The 14,350-nt window shown below is 39.6% G+C and overlaps 1 protein-coding gene across 5 annotated transcripts in view; it reads left to right on the plus strand.

Annotated features, from left to right (window-relative positions):
• Positions 1–11,410, plus strand: part of PPARGC1A (PPARG coactivator 1 alpha) — a 645,787-nt gene extending 634,377 nt beyond the window's left edge. For all 5 annotated transcript variants that reach the window (XM_058722956.1, XM_058722954.1, XM_058722955.1 and 2 more), the window contains 3 exons: positions 2,452–2,573; positions 2,907–3,058; positions 9,123–11,410. In XM_058722956.1, the coding sequence (XP_058578939.1) occupies positions 2,452–2,573; positions 2,907–3,058; positions 9,123–9,226 (378 nt within the window). In that variant the 3' untranslated portion in view covers positions 9,227–11,410. The remainder of the gene's footprint in view (positions 1–2,451; positions 2,574–2,906; positions 3,059–9,122) is intronic.
• The last annotated feature ends 2,940 nt before the right edge of the window (positions 11,411–14,350 follow it).

Consider the following 14,350-nt stretch of genomic DNA (forward strand, 5'->3'; position numbering starts at 1 on the left):
ATATCAGAGAAGAGGAGGAGGAGACAGTGTGGGGAGGCTATTATAAGGAGCAAGGGAACAGCTTGTGCAAAGGCCTTGGGGAAGGAAAGGAGCACAGTATATACTAGGGACCGAGTAGCTCAAGGTGGCTGGAAAATAAAGGGATGAGTGGGAAGTAGGAGGGAAAACCCATGAGGGAGACAAGTCTAGACCACGCAAGGCCTCGTGGGTCCTGTTAATGATTTAGGTCTTTCCTTAAAAGTTATGTGAGGCCATTGAAATGTTTCAGACGGTAATTGACATGATCACATTCCTGTTCCCTTAGCAAAGATTATTCCGATTGAAGTGAAAGAATAGATTGGAGGAGAATAAATATAGACCCAGGATCCAAGTTAAGAGACTGTTATGCTAGTCCACAAAGAGATGCTGGCACCTCGGTTTAGAGGAGATCGAGTAAGAGAGACAGACCAGACAGGTATTTAGGAGGTAAAACCAACAGAGCCAATGAATGATGGGATGTATAGAGGGGACTAAAAAAAGGAAGAATCGAGGAAGGCACTCAGGTTTGTGTCCTGAATCTTGGCTAGATGACATTAACTTCACTGCCATTAAGACCATTGGAGAGAGACCTACTGGGGAGAGGGTGGAACTGGAGCACTGGGTTTGGGTAACGGTCTAGTTTGAAGTGCTCAGGGGACATCAGCTCGAGATGTCAAATAGACAGTTGGCTATTTGAATCTGAGTCTCCGAGGAACTTCTCTTATCAAAACAGAAATATGAGTGTTGCCTGTGGTAAAAGAAGATGAGGAGGGGCGCCTGGGTGGCGCAGTCGGTGAAGCGGCCGACTTCAGCCAGGTCACGATCTCGCGGTCCGCGAGTTCGAGCCCCGCGTCGGGCTCCGGGCCGACGGCTCGGAGCCTGGAGCCTGCTTCCGCTTCTGTGTCTCCCTCTCTCTCTGCCCCTCCCCCGTTCATGCTCTGTCTCTCTCTGTCCCAAAAATAAATTAAAAACGTTGAAAAAAAAAAATTAAAAAAAAAAAAAAAAAAGAAGATGATGAACGGATGATCGGATCACCTAGGAGACTCTAGTCTGTAAATTGCTCAGTTGCGTTTCACAAGTGCTTACTGAGTTTTCACTCTTTGCCAGGCCCTTTGCTAACTACTGGGCATATGAAAAGGAAAGACATGCAGGGAATAACATAGAGTATCTCTTTGCCATAAGCCCAGATTACTTTGTACCTCATCCGAGACAGGATACCCTCAGTACATCTGGAGGAAACTCTTCGGCAAGCTGAATCCATGCCTTAGTCCTGTGTGTTTCCTAATCTTGGCTCCCATCTAACTTAAAGCTTGCAACCTATAAGTTCACTTCATTCTTGTTTGTTCTCAGTAGGCATATAGGCGAGTTGGTAAGCACATTCGTTCCATTGACGCCCCATGTTCTCGAAAAACCTTGCCTTGGTTTTGAGGGACATCATCACCTTTGGCCTTGTCTTCTTGGAACAACAAATACAGGATTGCTTCTTACACTGAAAAGTGTTTTTTACTGTTTCCTGAAAAAGGAGTCCATCCCTGGGCTGTAAGATATTATTCCCATATTTTGTAGGCTATAAATTGCTGATGACTTTCAGATTATGATGATATTGACTCCACTTCTGAAAATTAGGCCACACCCTTCTAGTCTGTTCCTAAAATAAGATTCATTGCTAAAGTGAAATTTATAGCTTCTTTTATAGCTCTTATTCTGCAGAGACCCATGGCTTAAAATAGCCTACATTTTAAGACTGTATTTTCATATTATTGTCTTTGGACCACCTGCATCAGAATCACTGGGGTGTGCTTATTAAAAATGAAGATTGGTGAATCGTATTTTCTAATTTTTTTTAATATAGCCAGGATAAACCCCAATAATTTGCATTTTTAATAAGCACCCCAGGTAATTTTTATTTATACTGGAGTTTAAGAATCGTTGTTTCGAGGGATGTCTAAATTTGTACATCTCATTATTCGAATCCTGAGTTAAATGAGAAATTAAGCAGTTTTGCAAGCCAGGTCAGTTTCTTACCAATTTGGAAGATGAATAATCAAGTCACAGGTGTTAAAATATTTAACAGGTATCTTCCTTCCAGCTGTCCAGAGATAAAAAGATCGCATTGCCCATATTTCTTTTGTAATACATAGACGCTCACTTGAGAGAAGAACAGAGCTGGAGAGCAAAAGCAGAAGAGTGAGATCCAGGGTAGGGTGCGTGGGAGAAAGAGCAGGACTGGAGAAATGGACACAAAAACTGGGGTCACGTGTTGTCTCTCATTCAGTTTTAGTGTATGTTTTGCTTTCACTGGCATGCTCCGTGGGTTCTTGGTGCGCATGAGCATACACGTATGAATGTTTCTAGAGATGTAACTTCCTTCCTATCTCCAGAACTGGCAAAAGTCTCTCCTTACTCCCCCCCCCCCCCCCACCCCTTCCCCAGGAAGAACGCCGTGTGATTTACGTTGGTAAAATCAGACCGGACACAACACGGACGGAACTGAGGGACCGTTTTGAAGTTTTTGGTGAAATTGAGGAGTGCACAGTAAATCTGCGGGATGATGGGTAAGAATCTTCAAGATTATTTCTTGTTTAGAGGCTGACATATGTAAAAAATTATGGCCATAAGATTACTAGGATGGGAATGCTTTGACAGATGACATGTTGAGTTCAGAACCTTATTTATTTTCTTTTATCCCTATTTATTAATCTTTCTAGTTGAGATTTCCTGTCCCAGAAATAAGTATTTAGCTGCTTGACAGGACAATCACACTGATAAATGGATGCAGCGGTTGAGACGTTGGCACCAGCCAAGTCTCCCGAAGTAAGGAAGGGTTACAAGCATATATGTTAATCCTTCCTCACCAGCTTTGATCCTCTCTTCTTTGTCTGTTCCAGAGACAGCTATGGTTTCATTACCTACCGTTATACCTGTGATGCTTTTGCTGCTCTTGAAAATGGATACACTTTGCGCAGGTCGAATGAAACTGACTTCGAGCTGTACTTTTGTGGACGCAAGCAATTTTTCAAGTCTAACTATGCAGACCTAGGTATGGATTTTATTGTACATGGAATGAGGAATCCATAATGTAAGGCTCAAAAATGGAAGCAGGTGTAAACCATAGGCATATTGGGCTGGGCCATCATTTTATTTTGCTAGGGGGGATATTTGAATACATATTTTATCTTATTTCTAATTTTTTATCACCTGGGCCATTCTCAGAAGCAAGGGGCTTAGGTTTTGGAAACAAAGGATGGAAGTGAGTTCTTTGTAGTGTCTTGTCAAATGCCGAAAGTCTGGGCTATTTGCGTATGTGTATGTTAGCAAGTGTTTATGGTGTGTGTGTGTGTGTGTGTGTGTGTGTGTGTGTGTGTGTGTGTTTATTGTGTAGGTTTGCAGTGCGACTCCTTTTGTATAAACCTTAGCATTATCATCATTGTCTCATGGAACAGAATATGCAAAAGTCTGGTTCTTTTTTCCTTATTGTCCTACAAACTCTTAAAAATGTTAAGACATATTCTACAAATTACACCTTGAGAAGAGAAAATATAATTTCATATGCTAAATCACACTATACTTTCTTTAAAACAAAAGGAGAGGGGAAAAAAACAACAACCCTGTTCTGTTTTTAGTGTTTCCAGATGCTAGGCACTGTGCCTGGGGCTCTGCAAGCATTTTCTTATTTAATTACTACAGAACAATCTTAGAAGGTGGCTATTGTTACTGTCACCTCCCTTTGACAGATAAGGAAACTGAAGCATTTCTAAGTATTCATTTTTCCTGTTATAAAAGTTATACAGACTCAAGGGGTAACATTTGGGAAATATAAAAAAGTACTAAGAAAAATAGTCCTATCACCTATCAACACATCACCTAAAGGTCTGCTGTGTGATTTGCAGTCCAGTGTTTTGTCTCAGAATGTCTAATTTCTTACAGTTGAGGTCACATCATATAGATTTATAAAGCTTTAAATTCTACTTTTCTCAGTTAATATTATAGAAGTTCATTTTCCACTGTGATTCATGGGATTCAAAATAATTTATCAACTTATTTGAATGGTTGCACTGTATTGTGTTAGGTGAGTACCATTATATTTAATCATTCCATTATAGCTAAACATTTATTTAATTGTCAATTTTTTTGGCATTATAAATAATGCCAAAATGGACATCTTAATTTTCTTCTCCATTTTAATTTGGTGCCTTTGCATGTCGGTCCCTATTTAATGTGTGTATTGTAAGCCTTTAAATTCTTAGATGAAGGAATGAAGGAAGGAAAATGGCAAATGTCTTGTGCATATGACATAATTATTTAAATCGATTTGTAACAATAATCATAAAATTAACATAGAAATCTCTTCCGAAGCATTACTCTGTATCTGTCTGCACTTGCTTTGGCTTGGTATAAAGAAAGAAATGAATACCAAATACGGGGATTTTTTTTCTCCCTTCCACCGAAGTGATGTCTTCCTAAAGTAATTGATATAGGTGGTGTGCATTGTTCGGGGGGGAATATGCTATAATTCACTTCACAGGCTAAATAGATAGTATGAAGCAGGGGAGAGGCAGCTGACTGTCAGAGAGATAGAGGCCTAGGGATGAAAATATAAAAGGTGGCAAGTCATTTGTTCAAATGTTGGCTGATAAAAACAGTCAAGACGGATTGAAGTCTTAAGTTGATTTGACTTATTTTCTTCAGTGATGAAGGCCAGGGTGTTTCCAGTCTTTCAAAACATCTAGAGTTTAAAATAAGCTACCTAGAGGGGCCTTTAAATCACGATTCATCACTGGTAGAGGGAGGATTGGATGGTATTTCCAAATTGAACCGGAGCCTCCCTGAAATATTTCTAAGAAGAATGTTTCCCCTCTTGTTATCTCTCTGTCTAGCCAGCAGCAAGAGAAACTTGACCGTCGCTAAGCTGGCTCTGTATTCTGTGAAAAGTAGGTTTGATGTGTATTGTAGCAGCATGGCTTTTTCCAATTCCCTCAAGCCCTACAATTTCACGAAGGGTAGTCGATTGGAGCATAGTTGCTCTGTAGTGGAAAGACCCCTGGCTTTGGACTCTTACAGACCTGGTTTTGAAACCTGACTTAAATTCTGACCTTGAAGAAACAATTACACTTCCTCTGCTTCCAGTCCTTCATTTGTAAACCACTCCATAGTGTTGTTGCAAAGATTAAATAAATGTTTGTGAAGCTGTTAGCACAGTGTCTGTGTGAAGCTGTTAGCACGGTGTCTGGCAGAAAGTAGGTGCTCAATAAATAGAAGCTACGATTATGATTATAAATGATGGTAATGAGAAGTTAGAAATACCAGTTATTTCATTTTTTTAATGTTTGTTTATTTTTGAAAGAGAGAGAGAGAGACAGAGACAGAGACAGAGTGTGGGGGGGGAGGGGCATAGAGGGAGACACAGAATCTGAACCAGGCTCCAGGCTGTAAGCTGTCAGCGCAGAGCCTGACTCGGGGCTCAAACCCACTGACCGCGAGATCATGACCTGAGCTGAAGTCGGTCATTTAGCCGACTGAGCCACCCAGGCGCCTCTGAAATTTCAAGTTATTTTAAAATGAAAGTGTCAGCATCAGGGGTCAGCTTCAGAACTGAATGACATTCATATGTGTCTTGTTTTTGTCCCCTGAAGATGTTCGGTGCAATGCTTCAGGGAACGTCCGGTGAATTTGGTGAACATGAGACCAGACTGGACACTTGGAGGGATCGGGAGCTCATATGTGTGTCCAGAGTTAGTGAAAATGATGTGATATAGATTAATTTTACCAGGAGTAAAGTGACCTATTATTTTAAATAGATTTAACCAGTTTTTTTTCTGTTTTTATTTGCTCCCCAAGCCAAGTTAGCTCACGCATCCTATCCCTCTACTATGGAGGCCACCTAGTGATTACCACAATGCTATTAGTCCACAGTATAATGATTCCAAGTTAATATCATGAGCCACTTTTATAAGTGAGACTCAGAGTTTAAAGGGACAATCAAAGTTACCGAGGTCAAGCCAGGATTTAGACCTGGTTTCCATGAATTTGTAATCTGTGAGTCTGTCTGTCTGTTTACTGTCTTGTAAACAGATGGATCTTTCTGAAAGACCTCGATGAAAAATCTTGAAGAGGAGAGATAGAAATTAAATTAGGACTGTAGGACCAGAAGAGAAGGATGGGTCAGTATTAAGAATATAATAATTTGGGGTGCCCGGGTGGCTCAGTTGGTTGAGCACCTCTGACTACGGCTCAGGTCCCTATCTCCCTGTTCGTGAGTTCGAGCTCTGCATCGGGCTCTGTGTTGACAGCTCGGAGCCTGCTTCAGATTCTGTGTCTCCCTCTCTTTCTGCCCCTGCCCTACTCGCACTCTGTCTCTGTCTCTCTCAAAAATAAACATTAAGAAAAGGTATAAAAAGGAATATAATAATTTGCTCATCAGGAATTAGTTATCGCATAAAACTTATACTAAGAAAAATAAAATAAATAATATATCCACCACAAATTATTAACTCAAAAAATGTATGACATTATCAGCATCTTGAATATATCCATAACTTTATATATACCCTTGGCATTCATTGGTAAATCATCCGAAGATCCCAACAAATATTTTCAACCACTTTTTTTTTTTAGTATGCTGGCATTCAAGATTAATACATTCATTCAAAGAATATTCATTTTAGTACCTCCTTTGTGCCAAAAGTTTTCTAGGCGGTAGGAATACCGTTGTAGCATGATGTGTTTCTATTTATACGGTATCATTATTTGTAACAACTTTTTTATTTTTAATAACTAGAGTGGCTTTGGGGTTATTCCCGTAAAACTTTTATTATGTCTTGCTTGTGTTGCGACATCCTTCTTTAGTGGCAAGAAAGAGGTGTTGTCGATGTTATTTTCTCAGGAATTGTACGTAACCACATTCTGTATTCATGCAACGACAAAGAGTTTGCAGATGCCCGTAGTGTGACATAGTATGCCCGTATAAGTGATTCCATCTATGTGAATACCAGCCAGCATGTTTCATAGTGAAGAAACTCTTGAGAGCCACGGTTTTGGAGCATCTTTTGCTAACGAAAATATGGAAACCCTGAAACTCTGGGTTTGATGTAGAGTGACCCAAAGTTAAGATATTTTAAGTCTTCTCAGAATTTCCTTCAGGAAAGATATGTATGTGTGCTCTTGATGTTTCAGTGATGACCTTAATGCCACAGAGTCCGGCCATCAGGGAGCTCTTCTAACTTTATTTGTAATGCAAGTGGAATTCTGATTTCAAGTTAATGTCAAGCCACGAGCAGGACTTCGTGTGTGTGTGTGTGTGTGTGTGTGTGTGTGTGTGTTTCTACAAGAAAGACTTTGATTGGAACAACCGCTGGTCGTGAGGCTTTAGTGATACGAGCCAACTGCTCATCAGGCTATGAAAAGAAGGGTGGGAGCCAGTGTGATTTAAGAATTGACTCCTGGAGATTTTAGTGAGGAGCGATTGGCCGTTTTTTCCCCTTTCTTTTATGTCCTTACCTGGAAAAACTGGATTGACAAAACGTCAGTAAATACAAGGGATGGTAAGAATGAAAGGAAAAAACAAAAGTGAAGGAATTTCCTTGCCTTTAAGTCTGAGATGGTTAAAGGAGCTCAAAGCGAGGAGGGGAAATCAGCCTGGTACTGGAGAGCTTGAGGGATTGCAACCTTTTCAGCAGAACAGCTTGTGAGGTCAATGAGTATGCCTCCACATTATCTACTCTTACACTCTCTGTCACTTCGGACATTTCTATTTTGTAACTTATTCTGGATAAAACATACAAGGGTTCATATTTTAGTAGGATTGTTAATGTTTCCCAGAGAGGTCTTGTTTTCCCTTCAAATAAGTGCTTTCAAATGAATGAGTTTATTTGCAAGAGGCTTCCTGTTCTGTCTCCAAGATACCTTTTCCTCATTTGCAAGACCGGCAAGAAATATCTGACTTTTTTATAAATGTCAGTGGAGGAAAATCAGAAATATTTAGAATCAGAATTTCATTTCACATCCATTGCTGCTGGAACATGACAGTTTTGTTAAGGGCTATGTGAAGTGTGTGGAACTCTTCACAAAAGCTGACTTGGACTAGTGTAGGAATTCAAAGAAGACCGTGGTTTTATTCTTACCTGTGAATTTTTCCTCTCGTATTCTTGGGTAAAGAGGTTGGCTTTACCTTCTCTGGACCTGAAGTGTTTCCCTGAACCTTCTCATGTGGGCATAATTTGTGCCACTATTGCTGGGGTTTCCCCAAGGTACTGGAATAGATCAATGGATCATATGTCCCTCCTGCTTCAAAGGGGAGCAGTCAGGTGGCGAATGGGTGAAATTCTAATGATTCTCCCTCCTGCCCACTCTCCTGGCTTTTATGCTCTGTGAATCCATCCTATTGGATAGGGAAATTAATTCCAGCTTCTACTCTTACCTGTCCACCTAAGTTGTCGAGAAACCTTGGGTAAGTCATTTAACATGCCAGAAATGGGGCAGGACATGTTTTTTTTTTTTAAGTATATTGATTGAATGTGTTGCTATTGAATAGAAAGACTAAGTTTGTTCTGGTTATCTCCTAGGATTGTTTAAGACTAAAATGAGTCAATAAATGAGTGTTTTGAATGCTTCCCACCCCTTACCCTCTGCAAATATATGTGTATTTTAAATACTTATTTTTATGTATTATATATAATTATATATATATAAATTCATAAGTATACTGATATATTATTCATAAATTATTATGTAAATTATATATATGTATCAATAGCATGCCAATAAAGTATAAGTATACTGATATATTATTCATAAATTATTATGTAAATTATATATATGTATCGATAGTATGCCAATAAAATATTGGGTGTATATACCCCCTGCAAATATGTACTTATATAAATTTATATCAATATTGATGTCAATTATATTTATATCAATTAATATCACTATTGATATTTATAGCAATATATCTATCTAGATCTAGATCTAGATATACCGATAAAAGTTGGGTATATTTTTTTTAACTGGACAAGTTGTGTTTGAATCAGGTAATCTTGAATTGGATGATTGAGTTAATGACACTTGGCAAAGGGTGTCTCTAACCTAGCTTGGGTTTCTTGCAGATTCAAACTCAGATGACTTTGACCCTGCTTCCACCAAGAGCAAGTATGACTCTCTGGATTTTGATAGTTTACTGAAAGAAGCTCAGAGAAGCTTGCGCAGGTAACATGTTCCCTGGCTGAAGATGACAGAGGGACGGTGAATACCTCACGGGACAGCGCGTCCTTCCCTAACTGACTATTGCAAGTCATACTTAGGAATTTCTCCTACTTTACACTCTCTGTATAAAAACAAAACAAAACAACAACAATACAACAAGAACAACAACAACAATGGTTTACATGAACACGGCTGCTGAAGAGGCAAGAGACAGGAAGGATATCCAGTAAGCACGTTTATTCATGGGTGTCAGCTTTGCTTTCCCTGGAGTCTCTTGGTGACGGAGTGTGTGTGTGTGTGTGTGTGTGTGTGTGTGTGTGTGTTTGTGCGCGCGGGTGTGTGCGCGGCTGCGGGTGTGTGGGCGTGGGTGTGCGCGCATGCGCACGGCTGGTGTGGGGGAAGTCTGTGTGTACAGGTGGGGACTGGGGGCACGTGACCAGAGTGTGCCCGGGCGAATCGCTTCAAACGGCAGCAGTTCCATGAAGACGCACGTAAAACCTAGAACTTCAAAATGTTCATACTCTATTCAAAAAGAAAAAAAAAAAAGCATAAATTCAAAAGGAAAGCAAACTAACCAACCGACCACAAACCACCCTAAAATGACAGCCACTGATGTCTGGGCATCAACCTCCGTACTCTGTTTTTTAAGAAAGTGCAAAATCAACTTGAAGCAAGCTTTCTCTCGTAATGTAATGGTTATCTGACAATCCCGAAGAAACCACAGTTTCGGTAGAACTAATATCCTTTCTCTCTCTCTCTCTCTCTCTCTCTCTCTCCCCCTCCCCCTTCCCGTCCCCTCCCCCGTCTCTCCTCTCTCCCTCCTCCTTTCTCCCTCTCTTTCTTTTTCTTCTCTTTTTCCTTTTGCCATGGAGTCTGGGTGGGAGAGGATACTGCGGGCGCCAGAATGCTAAACTTTCCTAACATTTTGAAGTTTCTGTAGTTCATCCTCTATCCTGACACCCATGTAAATGTCCCACATGTTGATCTTCCACTGCAAATTTCAAAAGCCTCGTAAATGGTCGAGCGCGGCTTATTCAGTGGTTCTTTCTGAGGAGCGGGCACGGTGTTACATTACTGATGAGAGTTGGGTAGAACTCTCTGGTATGTGTTCAGATAGTGTCACTGCTACATTCTCTGATGTAGTGAAGTATTTACAGATGTTAAATGGAGTATTTTTATTTTGTGTGCATACTATACAACGATGTTCTTTTTTGTTACAGCTATGCACTGTAAATGCAGCCTTCTTTTCAAAACTGCTAAATTTTTCTTAATCGAGAATATTCAAATGTAATTACGAGGTGATACAATTATTGTACACTAACATATTTAGAAGCTGAACTTACTGCTTATATATATTTGATTGTAAAAAACAAAAAAGACAGTGTGTGTGTCCGTCAAGTGCAACAACAAAATGATGCTTTACGCACATCCATCCCTTCTTACGTGAGCGTCAATCTGAGCATCTTGTCAAGAAATATCCCAGCCCCCCCTAAAGGTATTAACCACTTACGCGATATTTTTCCACATTTTCTTGTTGCTTGTTTTCCTTTGAAGTTTTATACACTGGATTTGTTAGGGGAATGAAATTTTCTCATCTAAAATTTTTCTAGGAGATAATCATGATTTTATGTAAAGTCTCTCAATGGGTAACCATTAAGAAATGTTTTTATTTTCTCTATCAACAGTAGTTTTGAAACTAGAGGTCAGAAATCTTTTTAAAATGCTGTTTCGTTTTAATTTTTGTGATTTTAATTTGATACAAAATGCTGAGGTAATAATTACAGTATGATTTTTACAATAATTAATGTGTGTCTGAAGACTATTCTTGAAGCCAGTATCTCTCTCCCTTGGCAGAGTATGATGATGGTATTTATCTGTATTTTTTACAGTTACGCATCCTGTATAAATACTGATGTTTCATTCCTTTGTTTACTAAAGAGACATATTTATCAGTTGCAGATAGCCTATTTATTATAAATTATGAGGGGATGAAAATAATAAAGCCAGTGGAAATTTTCTACCTAGGATGCATGGCGACTGTCAGGTTGCAGTTGAAATGTTTCATTTGGAAAATTCAGCTTTTGCAGAAGCGGTGTCTCTACTTGCACTAGCTTGGCCTCTCACGTGACCATGATGTTGTTCTTGATGACATTGCTTCTGCTAAATTCAATAAAAACTTCAGAAAAACCTCCATTTTGAGCATCAGGATTTCATCCGAGTGCGGAGCCCCTGGAAAGGAAGTCAGGAAAGTTTGGAGTGTGTATTCAAGTTTCTAAATTGAGATTCGATTACAGTTTGGCCGACATGACTTTTCTGGAAGACGTGATACACCTACTACTTAATCGTTCTTTTCCTTTCTCTCGCCCAACACAATCTTAGAGAACGGATTTCACCCCCAGGCCAATGCAGCTAATTTTGATAGCTGTATTCATTTATCACCAGCATATTGTGTTCTGAGTGAATCCACTGTCTGTCCTGTCGGATGCTTGCTTGATTTTTTGGCTTCTTATTTCTAAGTAGATAGAAAGCAATAAAAAAAAAAAATATGAAATCAAAGAACTTGTTCACAGGTTCTGCGTTACGGCAGTAACACATCTTTAATCCGCCTAATTCTTGTTGTTCTGTAGGTTAAATGCAGATATTTTAACTCTGTGTGAACGCCAAACTAAAGTTTACAGTCTTTCTTTCGGAATTTTGAGTATCTTCTGTTGTAGAATAATAATAATAAAAAAAAGACTATTAAGAGCAATAAATTATTTTTAAGAAATCAATATTTAGTAAATCATATTATGTGTTCAAGGACCAGATGCGTTCTCTATTTTGCCTTTAAATTTTTGTGATCCAATTTTAAATACATTCTCCTTTTTGCCCTGGATTGTTGACATGAGTCAAATACTTGGTTTCTTTTCTTACTTTTCAAAAAGACAACACTGCAGATTTCACGTTGAGGCTTAATTTATCCCCACTCTGGCCTGACAAATATTGTTACCGTGAAGATAGTTTTCCTCCACGGACTTCAAATTGCATCTAAAATTAGTGCAAAAAAGAGAATCACTAAACCGTCCGAGTAGAGCTTTTTGTATCTTATGCAGACCCTGTGGGTAGGCCATCAAAACGTAAACTGTGTTCCTCTTACTTTTATTTGTAATTTTTTTTTGGAGAGAATCTTTCCAATGAACACATGCACACCATCATCACTGGAGGCAAATTTCAGCATAGATCTGTAGGATTTTTAGATGACCGCAGGCCATTGCCTTCTTGCTGTGGTAAGTACCACATCTACAGTTTTGGGAACCGAACCGGTGCTTTAGAGATGTGGGCTTTTTTTTCTTCCTTTTTTTTTTTTTTTGTTTTTTAAAGAGATGTAGCAGAATAATTCTTCCAGTGCAACCAAATCAATTTTTGCTAAACGACTCCGAGAACAACGCGGTTGGGCTGTCAACATTCAAAGCAGCAGAGAGGGAACTTTGCACTATTGGGGTGTGTGGTTGGGTCAGTTGAAAAAAGGAAACCTTTTCATGCCTTTAGATGTGAGCTTACAGTAGGTAATGATTATGTGTCCTTTTTCGATGGCTGTAACGAGAACTTCAATCGCTGTAGTCTAAGACCTGATCTATAGATGACCTAGAATAGCCATGTAATATAATGTGATGATTCTAAATTTGTACCTATGTGACAGACATTTTCAATAATGTGAACTGCTGATTTGATGGAGCTAGTTTAAGATTTGTAGGTGAAAGTGTAACACTGTTGGTTGAACTATGCTGAAGAGGGTAAGTGAGCGATTAGTTCAGCCCTTGGCGGGCTTTTTTTTTTTTTCTTTCTTTCTTTCTTTCTTTCTTTCTTTCTTTCTTTCTTTCTTTCTTTTTTTTTTTTTTTTCTTTTTTCCACCTGCCGATTCTACATGTATTGTTGTGGTTTTATTCATTGTATGAAAATTCCTGTGATTTTTTTTTTAAATGTGCAGTACACATCAGCCTCACTGAGCTAATAAAGGGAAACGAATGTTTCAAATCTACTTCTGCTTTTCTTATTTATTGTAACCAAGCTCCTGGCATGTTTCTCAGATCGGTACCCATTACTCGCTTATTATTATTCTATTTCCTCTCTGGATCTCCCTCCCTTTCTCCCCGCTTTTCCATATTCGTGGATGGATTTCAGCGGTAAGGTAACATAGACCTTCTGTGTTTTACCTTCTCTTCTTTCAAGTGGCAGAGGCAGAAGTGCTTTCTATCACGAGAAGTGACGTGAGACTTTATGAAATGGATTGCCTCTGTTTTTGTACAGAAATTGTGTCTTCCTGAGTACAAGCCATTGCCCCTAGTGAGAAACCTGCTGAATATTCAGCTTAGGAAGCAATTCCGTGGGTGGACTGAACACGTTTCGAAGACTTGTTAACAGGACGCAGCCCCCATCATATGTAAGTCATCAGGTTAAATATGGGACGAGCCAATAGCCGCTGGCACAGCTTGCCATCAGGATGTCTGTCCGCTGTGCCTCGCAGGTGACTGGTGGTCCTGATGACAGAGATGACAGAGGGCACACTTATTAGGGCTCTGTCCTCTCCTGATTTCAGATGGTCGTCCCCGGTCCCAGCCACCTGCACTGCAAGACCCACCCTAAACATTGGGGCACTGGGGGGGAAGGTGGCTAAATATATCCCAGCCCTCGCCCCCCTCCGTCTCCTAGAGCAAAAAAGTGTGTGTAATTCTTGGAAACAGTACATTGGAACCTGCCAAATAACACAAGAAGCGCTGCCCACTATTTCTATTTTATGCCACTCTAAGATTTGCCAGTCACGTTAGCAAAATAGAAAATAAAAATTGCCATTATCTAACCCAAATACCATCCTCATCGACAACCGTGGGCATGAAGCACTCCTGGAGATTCGGTAGATCGCCCTCAGATTCTGACCCGTCTCGGCTGATGCTTAAATTGTATACGACATTTTCAATCTTCTGGCTGGACCCAGCAAGGACATTAGAATAATGCAAGTATTTCTCTTAAAGGGTTTAAAGGTTAACTTTTTACCCTTCAAAACCTTTGGAGAGTAAAGAGGGGATGTGCAGAAGCAGCAGTAGTAGCCGCTGGTCTGATACGAGGATGTTCTGCGTCAAAACAAAAGATTTCT

This window comes from Neofelis nebulosa, chromosome 3 (assembly GCF_028018385.1).
Source record: "Neofelis nebulosa isolate mNeoNeb1 chromosome 3, mNeoNeb1.pri, whole genome shotgun sequence".
Taxonomy (NCBI): Eukaryota; Metazoa; Chordata; class Mammalia; order Carnivora; family Felidae; genus Neofelis; species Neofelis nebulosa.